The sequence below is a fragment of the Perognathus longimembris genome, chromosome 4, assembly GCF_023159225.1.
Source record: "Perognathus longimembris pacificus isolate PPM17 chromosome 4, ASM2315922v1, whole genome shotgun sequence".
Lineage (NCBI taxonomy): Eukaryota > Metazoa > Chordata > Mammalia > Rodentia > Heteromyidae > Perognathus > Perognathus longimembris.
The window spans coordinates 83,613,539-83,625,796 of record NC_063164.1 but is presented as its reverse complement, the minus strand read 5'-3'; the positions used below and the strand labels follow the sequence as shown (position 1 = coordinate 83,625,796).

At 44.1% G+C, this 12,258-nt stretch overlaps 1 protein-coding gene and 1 long non-coding RNA gene across 2 annotated transcripts in view; one reads left to right on the top strand and one right to left on the bottom strand.

The window, feature by feature from the left end:
* Mcm6 (minichromosome maintenance complex component 6) overlaps positions 1-5,226 on the bottom strand; it is a 40,885-nt gene extending 35,659 nt beyond the window's left edge. The window contains exons 1-2 of the mRNA XM_048345554.1: positions 5,043-5,226; positions 1,918-2,064 (exon numbers count right to left, since the gene is read on the bottom strand). Coding sequence (XP_048201511.1) covers positions 1,918-2,064; positions 5,043-5,149 — 254 coding nt within the window. The 5' untranslated portion in view covers positions 5,150-5,226. The remainder of the gene's footprint in view (positions 1-1,917; positions 2,065-5,042) is intronic.
* Positions 2,700-11,040, top strand: LOC125350735. The gene is made up of 3 exons (XR_007210805.1): positions 2,700-2,712; positions 7,100-7,106; positions 10,929-11,040. It is a non-coding gene; the product is annotated as an uncharacterized LOC125350735 (long non-coding RNA).
* The last annotated feature ends 1,218 nt before the right edge of the window (positions 11,041-12,258 follow it).

Here is a 12,258-nt window from a genome sequence, read left to right as displayed (position 1 = left end):
CGATGGTTACTATGATTAGAAACACTGAAAAGATATAAAGCCTCTCATCTCTAATCTAACAGGAAAACAAGACTGTGCTCTTTATCCTAGGTTTCATTTCTACTCACAACTATGTACAATATTCATTTAATCTGTTTGTACTTAGATTATCATTTATTCAATGTAGACAAATACCTATAGATGAAGAAAATTTTCCTGACATAATTAAAAACAAAATGAGGGTCTGATATTAACGTCTAATCACCTCATTTCTATTCCCCCAGTTACAGTTTCTTTGTTGTTTTTGTCAGTTGTAGGGCTTGACCTCAGGGCCTGGGCACTGCCTCTGAGCTTCTTTGTGCTCAAGGCTAGAGCTCTACCACTTTAGCCACAGCACCACTTTTGGTTTTTGAGTGGTTAATTGGAGGGACTAAGTCTCATAGGGACTTTTCTGCCCATGCTGGCTTTGAACCGCAATCCTCAGATCTCGGCCTCCTGAGTAGCTAGGTTGAGCCACCATTGCCCAGCCCCAATTACAATTTTTAAAATAATTTTTATAACATGGGAAAGTATGTTATTCTGTTAAGGGAAAAAGGGAGTATTTTCCTAATTATATTATGATCCTGGAAATACATATAATAAAGCAAATTGAATGAGGTCTTTACACAACACTGCACTTGCAAATTTGGAAGGCTCCTGGAAGGTTAAAACAAACTAACACTGGTGGTTTTCCATAAGTGGTGGGATTGAAAGCATATATAAGATTTGATTTTAAAATATATTCACACAGGGCTGGGGATATGGCCTAGTGGCAAGAGTGCTTGTCTCGTATACATGAGGCCCTGGGTTCAATTCCCCAGCACCACATATATAGACAATGGCCAGAAGAGGCCAGAAGAGGCGCTGTGGCTCACGTGGTAGAGTGCTAGCCTTGAGCAAAAAGAAGCCAGGGACAGTGCTCAGGCCCTGAGTCCAAGCCCCAGGACTGGCAATATATATATATATATATATATATATATATATGTATATATATATATATATTCACACAGATATGTAACTTTCATATTTAACTATGTCTACACCTACTAAATACTTTGAAAAAACATTTATTCTTAGTGGAAAATGTAATATGGAGGTCAGATCTGGCCAGGGCCATCATTGGCTGTTGAGGGGTGTCAGATTGACTCCATCTCAGATTAGTTAAAGAGGGCAGAAGCTGATTCTATCTCCACTATCTCCCCTGCCTCAGAGCAGGGCCCCCAACCAGACTGCTCCTATCTGGACTGCTCCTGTCTGCTAGGAATGCTGGGAAGATTCTCCCTCGCTGTAAACAATAGTACCATCCTCCCCCCAAATCCGGTGCCAATTCTAACTAGAGTGATAAGTTGGTTCAAGGAGATACTTTGTAACAGGTTTTAACTCCACTGGCCACCTGCGTGTGACCTGGCATGCTCCGTAGGTGTTGTGACCTTACTGGCCACCTGTGTGTGGCGAGCTTGACCATGCAGCCTTGGTCTTCATAGCCCAGCCGTGAGCACGCCGCCAGGTCTGGGCTGTGGCTCTGGCCAGTCAGTTTGATTTCTACTTCCCCAATAAATCCATCTTTTTACTTGAGACTGTCTCTGAGTGAGTGGTGGACTCCTGGAGGGACGGGGAATCCCCTCCCTCGGACCCCATTACAGAAAAGGACCAAATGACAAAGCAATAGCACCAAATGCCTGTCACAAACTGAGTGTAGAAAGCAAAAGTTTTCAGCCTAGATGGAGTTCAGAGAAGCACTAAAAGGACCACTGACTATCAAAAGGTCTCTCTCTGGAAGGAAATAGTAATTGTGTTAGCCATCTGTCCTTTTCCCTTGAAGTACAAGTCCAGTTCAAGTACAGCTGGCTTCCCAGGCTCTACCTCTATCCATAGTAAAGGAGATTAATTCACCCATACCTATAGAACTCTTCTTGAATTGTGGTGGACAGTTGTTGGTTAAATTGCTCCAGGTCTGCAAAACTTACAACCAGTGTATTTCTCTCAGGACGAATTAGTTCCTCTGCTAACTGCAGGTACTTAATTTCTCCATCACTGCCCTGGAACCTACAGACATATGCAAATAAGATTAAAATGAGAAATTAGGCAGTGAAAATAAGAATACAAATACTTGAAAATTCAGTACATCATTAAAGACAGTAAGCTTTAGGGTTAGAGAAGCCCATATTTAGTACTTCTGTAGCTTAGGGCAAGTTACCCTTCTAATCTTTGTTTTTGTCACTTTTTAATAAACAAATTAAGACATCACTATATGTCATAAAACTGTTGTGGAGATTAAATATTTGGGATACTGGAAAAATTGAGGCTTCAGATTTAACCTCACTTTTTATAACATTTTCTGATCAATATACTGTCTTTTAAAACAAAATTATTGGAAGTGGCGCTGTGGCTCAAAGTGGTAGAGCACTAGCCTTGAGTGAAAAAGCTCAGGGACAGTGCCCAGGCCCTGGATTCAAGCCCTTCAATCAAAACATTTTTTCCAAGGCTGGGAATGTGGCACAGTGGCACAGTGCTTGCGTAGCATGCATGAGGTCGTGGATTCAATTTCCTGGTAGCACATAAAACAAAAAAATAAAATCATCTGTATAAGATCAGAAAATGTTGAGTCTTTGAGCTTACTAGTCTCAAAACAAAGATTCTGTCTCCATTAATCCTTGATATAGCAGTGGAAAGGGGGCTTAAAAATGCACTTCAGTGGTACAGTCCAATGACTGGATACCATGTACATCAAGACTCTTGGGTTTAGAGTCCCCAATACCACAAAAAAAGTAAATAAATCTTAAAAGCAGAATAATAATACACAAAAAAGGGTTGTCACCTTGCAAGACCTCAGGAAAATAAAATTGTGATTTTTCCTCCAAAAAGGTCAGCAGAGCATCACAAATTTACTGTCATTTTATCATAATATGCAGATTAGTTCTGAGGCAAAAACCAACTTCTCCAATACTATGTTCTGACTCTTCTAGATATAAACTGCTATAACACAGGTGGTAGTCATGTTACCAAGAAGAAAAAGGTTCCCACTAATGAGAACTGTAATAAAGGTGTTCATATAATATAAATCAATTCTGTGGATAGGAATATCTGGAAAAGATTCACATATATACAATATACAAGATGCACTACATGAAGCTGGGGATATGGCCTAGTGGCAAGAGCGCTTGCCTCATATACTTGAAGCCCTGGGTTTGATTCCCCAGCACCACGTATACAGAAAATGGCCAGAAGTGGCGCTGTACTCAAGTGGCAGAGTGCTAGCTTTGAGCAAAAAGAAGCCAGGGACAGTGCTCAGGCCCTGAGTCCAAGGCCCAGGACTGGCAAAAAAAAAAGAAAAAAAAAAGATGCACTACAATTCTGTCTAGAAGTCATTAAAAATAAAATTTAAAGAAAAACAGGTGGTGAGGGCTGGGGATATGGCCTAGTGGCAAGAGTGCTTGCCTCATATACATGAGACCCTTGGTTCAAATCCCCAGCACCACATATACAGAAAATGGCCAGAAGGGGCGCTGTGGCTCAAGTGGCAGAGTGCTAGCCTTGAGCAAAAAGAAGCCAGGGACAGTGCTCAGGCCCTGAGTCCAAGCCCCAGGACTGGCAAAAAAAAAAAGAAAAACAGGTGGTTAAAAGTGGCTACAGATGATAGCAAGTATGTGGCAAACTCAGGGAAAGAATGAGAGGTGTGTGCACAGACTGAAGCTGCTTTTCAAAAATGAAACAGGAGCCTGGTGACCATGGCTCATGCCTGTAATCCCAGCTACTCAGGAGGCTAAGATCTGAGGATCGAGGTTCAAAGCCAGCCTGGGCAGGAAAGTCCTTGGGATTCTTATCTCCAACTAACCACCAGAAACCGGAAGTGGCGCTGTGTCTCTAGTGTTAGAGTGCTAGCTTTGAGCTGAATATAGCTCAGGAGTAGTAGCAATTCAAGTATCCAGTGACTGATGAATGTGCAAAAGGTGCTATATAATCAACTATATTGACTCTTAAAAAGAAATCGGTGACAAAAAGCTACAACACACTTCATGCTTAGCAAAATAAGCCAACACAAAAAAGAAATATTTATAGTAGCAGGGTAAAGTGGTGATAGCTAGAAGGGAGTAACAGGGCTAATGAGTTCCGAGCTAAGTTTTGGGCATGAGTGGTTGTTCCTGGTGAACGCACTTAAGGCTTTTTAATACGCACTAAAAATGGTTAAATAGCAAAGTTTTGTGCTTCAAATATGTGCACGTGGCACACACACACACGTTATGTAACTGCCATAATTAAAAAGAATAGAATTTCTAAGGCATCTCTTAACTGTTGACATTTCTTCTCGGCGTCAGGAGAGTCCCACACCGAAGGGCAGCACTAGCTTATCTGCATCGGGAGAACTGGGAAGTGGTGTAGGTGAAGAGGAGCTGTAAGTGGCCCGGGAACCTAACCATTTAACTGGGGGGAAAAAAAGGTGACAACGAGGTGGCGAAAGCAGCTAGTGGTTTTTCAGTTACTTTTCTTTAAAAGCAGTGCAGAGGTCGGCCTTCGGAACAGCAAAACGTGCCGGCTGTAAGTATCATCAACGGACAGGCACCAAGGGCTGCGGCACCCTCAAAATCCAGCCCCAGTCTAGAGACCGTGCGGTGCACAGCGGCTCCACCACGAATCCGTGCCAGTTCCGCCTCCGTTGACCACGCGGAGCTCAAGAGGCCCGACGAACAGGTTGCTTAGCCTTGTCGAGCCTCCGTTTCCCCCACGCCTCACCAGGACCACGGTAACACCAGTCTCGCAGGGCTGCGAGCGAAAAGCTAAAAGGCAGCGGTGCGAGCATGAAACACGGAACCACAAGGCTCCAAATGGCTTCTGCCCCCGAAGCGAGCCCACCAGTTTCAGGTTACCCGCAGCGGCCTAGACTGCGTTCTAAAATGGGCCCGGGCCGCTCTTCCCCGGCGCGCGACCCCTCGGTTCCGGAACGCGCGGCTGCTTGCCGGCCCCGCCCGGCCCCGAGACCGCGGGCGGGCGGGCGACCAGGGAGGCCCCGGGCGCCACAGACTTACTCTTCCAAGAAGTCCAGGAACAGTTTCTGGCACTTCTCGGCCACCTCGTCGCGCACTTCCTGGTGCTGGCTGCCGGCCCCCGGTTCCGCGGCCGCCGCGAGGTCCATGGCTGCTTTCTCCTACAGAACCAGCGCCGCCAAATTCCACCGCCACGAGTCGCTTCTTCTAGGACGCCGCAGCTTTGCGCGCGCCGCCGCCGCTCCGGTCCCGCCCCCCTCGCAGAACGGGACAGCTGGAGCCAATCGTAGCGCAGGAGTTGAGGGATTTCGCGCCAAACCTGACCAATAAATGACGGCTTCACTCAGAGCTCTGCCCGACTGAGCGTGGATTTCGCGCCAAATGCGAAGACCAAAAGAAAGCCAGGCTTCTGCCTGTGCGCTTGCGCCGCGGGTCGCGTCCTAAGTGTTCTCTGGGCTTTCGGCAAGGTTATGAAGATTGGTTCTTAGTCTTAAGTGATTTTTTTTTCGTCAGAAGTTCTTCAGTAAGGGCTGAGGATATGGCCTAGTGGCAAGAGTGCCTGCCTCATATACATGAGGTCCTGGGTTCGATTCCCCAGCACCACATATACAGAAAACGGCCAGAAGTGGCGCTGTGGCTCAAGTGGCAGAGTGCTAGCCTTGAGCAAAAAGAAGCCAGGGACAGTGCTCAGGCCCAGAGTCCAAGCCCCAAGACTGGCCAAAAAAAAAAGAAAAGAAATACCTACACAAACTGTACTTTAATATACTTCTTACTTTTGCGTGTAAATTGTTTTGTAATATCTGATTAACAAACCTGATCTTTCCTCATTAAAAAACAAACATGACTGCTCAGTCAACAGCACCTGGAAACTCCAACCACCCCCCCCCCACCAGCAAGGTGGTACATCTCTTGCACTCTTATAAGACTACATCCTGTGGTTCTACAGTTTACTCCCTCCAACCAGTTTGGGAGGAGTTTTTAAAATTCATTTTTCATTTCCATAGAGCCTTACTCCTACAGCTCAGTATCGGTGAAATTACTGAAGAACTTTTTTTTTTTTTTGGCCAGTCCTGGGCCTTGGACTCAGGGCCTGAGCACTGTCCCTGGCTTCTTTTTGCTCAAGGCTAGCACTCTGCCACTTGAGCCACAGCGCCACTTCTGGCCATTTTCTGTATATGTGGTGCTGGGGAATTGAACCCAGGGCCTCATGTATACAAGGCAAGCACTCTTGCCACTAGGCCATACCCCAGCCCCTTGTGTAGGTATTTCTTGAGTACTTCAAATCACTTGAACTTGACAATACAACATTAGCTGAACTGGTATCTGTGATTTCTTCTTTTTTTTTTTTGGCCAGTCCTGGGACTTGAACTCAGCCTGAGCACTGTCCCTGGCTTTTTTTTTTTTTTTTTTTTTGCTCAAGGCTAGCACTCTGCCACTTGAGCCACAGCACCACTTCTGGTCGTTTTCTATATATGTGGTGCTGAGGAATCGAACCCAGGGCTTCATGTATAGGAGGCAAGCACTCTTGCTACTAGACCATATTCCCAGCCCCTGGTATCTGTGTGAATAACATATTTTGTGTTATTTTTCTTCCATGGCAATGCTCAAGAACCCCTTGGTCTTTGATTGTATTCTTTTTTTTTAATAACCTTTATTTAACGTGCATTACAGAAAACATATAAGCAAAGTGCAAAGCATTACTGCCATAGCAGTTCAGTTGGACATGACTGTCTAGATCCTCCATGTACACACACCAATCCCTTTTAGGTAACTGAGATCGCATGGTATGTCTCATGCTTTTCCAAATGTTATGCATTCAACAGTTCAAAATCCCAAAGCTACATGAATATTTTGATAACCAAGAATAAACTACACAAACTCAATCTGTTTAGTAAAAAAAAAAATTGCAATCCTGCTTTTCTTAGGGATAAAAATTTCACTGAAGACATAAACAGCAACAGGCTTCTAAGACAGAAGTATTGGCAGAGTTACAATTAAAATGCTGCATTTCCTTCAATTTAAAATGAGATATAAAACAAGATATACTAAGCAATTTTTAAGCTCATTAGTAGGTTTATAGTATACTATCAAAATATTAGCAAGAATGTTTCTTGCTAATGTGTATGTATCCTTATGGTACAACCAGAACCATATACATCAATGGCTCTAGTCAAAGTGTAAAACTAAGCACACATGCATAGCCTCTCTGCAGGTTCCTCTTCCTCCCCTGTTGCCAGCTTCTAAATAAGTCCTGCCGCCATTGCCCAGAGATGGCACAATGCATCCAGGATGGATCTGCTGAATGTAACCGATTATGTACAAATCAGCTAGCTCACTAGTTCTACTTTTTACCATATACTGCTCACCTCAGGACACATAAAGATTAGATGGTCTGAAATAATGAACTTTGTGTATGAATATAAGTATTTTACTAAAAATGCATATCTTCGAGATGTGGTGATACTAGCAGAGCCCTTCTCTTATCTTCCTCTTCTCTGTCACTCTAGATATTAACTCTGAGATAAAGACTTAATATTAACTTCACTCCCAGAAGACAGTTTTTCCTACAAACTAACAAAAGGACATTTATATAGGGATTATTTTCTACTTCTTACTTTTGGCATTAAGACTTAACCCTTAATACTTAGCAATATTAACTAAAATACACATATAGAACAAAGTCTAGACAACCTGAACTAACAGAATAGGCACAAGATAGCCCGCTCTTTGCACACTTCTTCCCTTAACCCCACCCCTGCTGCCACCCAGTGAACAGCATAGTCTAAAACATTACAATTCATTCCCAAATTCAACCACAAAAAAATACTTCAAGAGCATGTGTTAGCCCTCTACTTTTACAAGGTTATGCACATTTAGATATCTAGAAAGACTAGATGTTTCTCGTAAGGTCTTAAGTTTCCCACCAAACATACAAGTATCTCCAGATAAAGCACACACACTTAACAAAAGCTAATTTAAAGGAAGATTCTGGCCTAGAACCCTTCTGTCTCCATCAATCCAATGTCAGGGTTATTTATGCATCTGTAATATTTCACGAAGATTTTTAATAACTTCATTAAAATTTAATGTACTCAATGTGTTAGTTTACTAACTCTACTTTTGTCACTGGCAACCTCTTTAACATCTAGCAAGACTAGACATTGTAAATTAGGACACATCTGTCCTTTATATACACTATATACAAAACAAAATGAATAGATGCAAGAGACAAGGGTCAATCTTGCTTCACCATAAACCCACTGGTAGAAAGCCCTCAGCACTTCTCCTCCCTTCCTGAGTCAGTACAAACACCTCGTGTACTGCTCAGAAGTTATTCATGGAGCTGGGGATATGGCCTAGTGGCAAGAGTGCTTGCCTTTATACATGAAGCCCTGGGTTCAATTCCCAAGCACCACGTATACAGAAAACGGCCAGAAGCGGTGCTGTGGCTCAAGTGGCAGAGTGCTAACCTCGAGCAAAAATGAAGCTAGGGACAGTGCTCAGGCCCTGAGTCCAAGCCCCAGGACTGACAAAAAAAAAAAAAAAAAAAAGAAGTGATTCATCATTCAGTTTCCAAAAGACAAAATTTCATTATGAATTTTAGCAGAACAGTATCTACAAAATGAATTATTTACTACCTCTACTTTTAACATACTTTGTGCACTTCTAAACATCTAGAGAGACCAGATGTTTCAAATAAGGACTTAATTGTCCACTATATACACAGTATATACACAGTAGTGTTGAATAAACCACACACGTAACAATGGTTCTATCTGAAAGTGTCTTCTAAGTGGGAGCGTTCTAGCCTAGAACCTTTCATTTCTTCCAATTCTTCTCCAGTATCACAGCTGACACAAGTATATGTACAGATGTTATTTGCTTCTAAAGTATTTTTCAGAAGACAGCCTTTCAATGAATTTTAACACAATGCATACAACATGTGTTAGTTTACTAACTCTACTTTTGACATACACTGGCAATCTCTTTAATATCTAGAGACTAGATATTATAAAAGTAGCACTCATTTGTCCCATCTATATACAATGTATACAATAAAGTTACACGAAATGTACATAACATACAGGGTAAGGGATTAGCTGGAAGTTTCTCACACACACTAACAAAATAACTTTCGCAGCAGTTTCTTTTCCGCCACTTTCCTCAACGCAGTGAACAAGTACAGACAGTACACGGCTCATAGAGGTGGCCTAACATGCGACATTTCTGAACACACTATTTTGCAAAGCTATTTACAGAGTTATTCTACTTCTACTTTTAAGTACAGCAAGCACTTCTAAGTATGTAGGACTGGCTATTTCATATATGAACTTGCCTGCTATGCTCACAGCACTGGTAAAAACAATTGCACACGCAGCAGTGGTTATGAACCGAGGTATCTTCTAAATGTAGCCATTTTGGCCCTAGGCCATCCTCTCCTCAATTCCTTCTTTCTGCCTTCAAGCCAGTGGACAAGTACAGGCATATGTAATGCTTAGAGATAGTTAAACAAATTCATATCCAAATGCCATTTAGAGAAAAAGCTTCCTGGGCTGGGGATATGGCCTAGTGGCAAGAGTGCTTGCCTCATGTACATGAAGCCCTGGGTTCAATTCCCCAGCACCACATATATAAAAAGTGACCAGAAGTGGCGCTGTGGCTCAAGAGGCAGAGTGCTAGCCTTGAGCAAAAGGAAGCCAGGGACAGTGCTCAGGCCCTGAGTCCAAGCCCCAGGACTGGCCAAATAAATAAATATATAGAGAAAAAGCTTCCTATGACATTTCAACACAAAGTACACAAAATGTGCTAATTTTACTACTCTGTCATAGACTGACAACCTCTTATGACATTTCAACACAAAGTACACAAAATGTGCTAATTTTACTACTCTGTCATAGACTGACAACCTCTTTAACATCTAGAGACTAGATGTCACAAAATTTGGACTTTATTTGTCCATTATATATACACTATATACACAGCAAAACAAAATGCACAATATAGAAAAATGGCATCTGCGGATGTCCAGGTATGAGCACACTAGCATATTACTTCTTGCAATTGCTCCCTTCACCTCCTCCAAAGCAATGAATGAGTACAGGTAGTACCTGCCATTCTGCTTACAGAGGTAGTTTCCCCATTCTATTTCCTGAAGACAGTATTTCATGTGAATGTTAGCAAAAAGATATCTAAAAAGTGACATTTTTACTATCTCTACATTTAACATACGTTGGGCACTTCTAAACATCTAGATAGACTAGATGTTTTCAAGTAAGGACTCAGTTTGTCCACTATATACAGAGCAGTCTTCACTGGCTGCACATATGTAACTAATTATAATCTGAAAAGTGTCTTCAAAATATGAGCATTCTAGAACCTTTGTCTACCTACCCAGTGGGCTAGAATGCTCAGATTTTCAGAAGACTTTTCCCAGGGATTTTAACACAAAACATACAAAGTCTCCTAATTCTCTTTTTTTTTTTTTGGCCAGTCCTGGGCCTTGGACTCAGGGCCTGAGCACTGTCCCTGGCTTCTTCCTGCTCAAGGCTAGCACTCTGCCACTTGAGCCACAGCGCCGCTTCTGGCCCATTTCTGTATATGTGGTGCTGGGGAATCGAACCTAGGGCCTCGTGTATCCGAGGCAGGCACTCTTGCCACTAGGCTATATCCCCAGCCCCCCTAATTCTCTTTTTGTCATACACTGGCAACCTCTCTTAACACCTAGAAAGACTAGATGTAAGTTAGGACTCCCTTGTCCTTTATATACACTATGTACACAAGAAAGTAGAACAAAATGAGACAGTGTTTCTCTTCACTGTAAGCACTGGTGTGGCCCTCTACATTTCTCTCTCCTGGGAACCAGGGCACAAGTACCATGCCTACAACTCAAGTGGTGGACCGTTCCCCCTCTCCCCCAAATGCAAGAAGTTTAACGAAAAGGCCATTTCTCCCTCTCCCATGAGAGAATTGGCCTTGTCAGCCCCTGCTAACAAGAAACTTCTTTTGCTGTATGGGGGAAAAAAAAAAAAAAGAATTTTAACAAAAAGACATTTTAAAAACGTGTTATTTTCCTACTCCTACTTTAAAAACACATCAGGCACTTCAACATCAAAGGTACTTAAGCACAATCAACGCTATATATAGCAAGGGGAATGCCGATGAATGCAGATAAATGGCTGTCACTGGAAAACGTCTTCGCCGATAGCCTCTTCTTCCTTCTGACCGGTCTTCGGTTCCTCGTCCCTCCATCCACGGAACAAACGCGGACGTGTCGCTCCGGCTGTCTGGCCTGCCGGTGGTCTAACATCGCCGTGGCAAGTCACTTCCAGAAGACATTTCTATGGGCATTTACAAACAAATGGGCACTGACAAGTGTGACTTTCTACCTCTACTTTATCATACGTCGGCCACCTCTTCACATCTGGGATGTCCAGATGGATTAAAAGTCGTCTTTTACAAGGTTGGGGGAAGTTGAGAGCAGCTTTTTCACATTATATACACAGGCCTGCGAGCGGCCAGTAAATCTTCGGGGGCTTCCGGCGCGCACCTGTGGTCGTCACTCTACCGTTTCTCCGCAGGCAACAGCCCAACCGCCCGGGCCGCCAACCGTTACACCTGCCTTCATCCGGGGCTCCGCTCATCTTCCAGGACCGTTTGGGCCTTCGTCTGTCCCGGTCGCGAGGTGAGGTCTCTCCGCCCCCCCTACGGGGCAGGGAGGTCACCCCAGACCCCGAATCGGCGGGCTCCGCGGCCCAGAATACCGGCAAGCTTCCAAGGCCGCCTGCGGTCTCCGTCCTCCAGCCCGCGAAAGCCTCCGCCATTCTCCTCGCCTTGTTGCGCCTTGTCCGCCGCCGCCGCCCCCTAAGGGCGCCACGCCCTCAGCAGCCGGGCGAGGCCTTCGTCTGGGCCCGGCAAGGTGGAGCCCGGGCTCCCAGAGGCCACCGCCGCCATCAAGTCATCGAGGTGGGGCGCAGGGATGCGGGCAGCTCGCTGCCGCCCAGTGCCCCAGTGTCTGCGGGGCAAAGGCTGCGTCTAGGCCGGTCCCCAGGGCCCTCCGAAGCATGCCGAGCTCGGTCCCTCGTCCCTTTCCGCGCTCTTGGCCGGAACTCTGTATTATTCTTAAAAACAGAGAAAATTATTTAAAATTTCCCCTTCCCTTTGAAATTATTTCCCATGCCTTTTATTAACCTTGGTAAAGTTCCAATCTAATATTGCAAGCTGTCAGAATGGACTTTCTTCACTGGAATTTAACATCAGT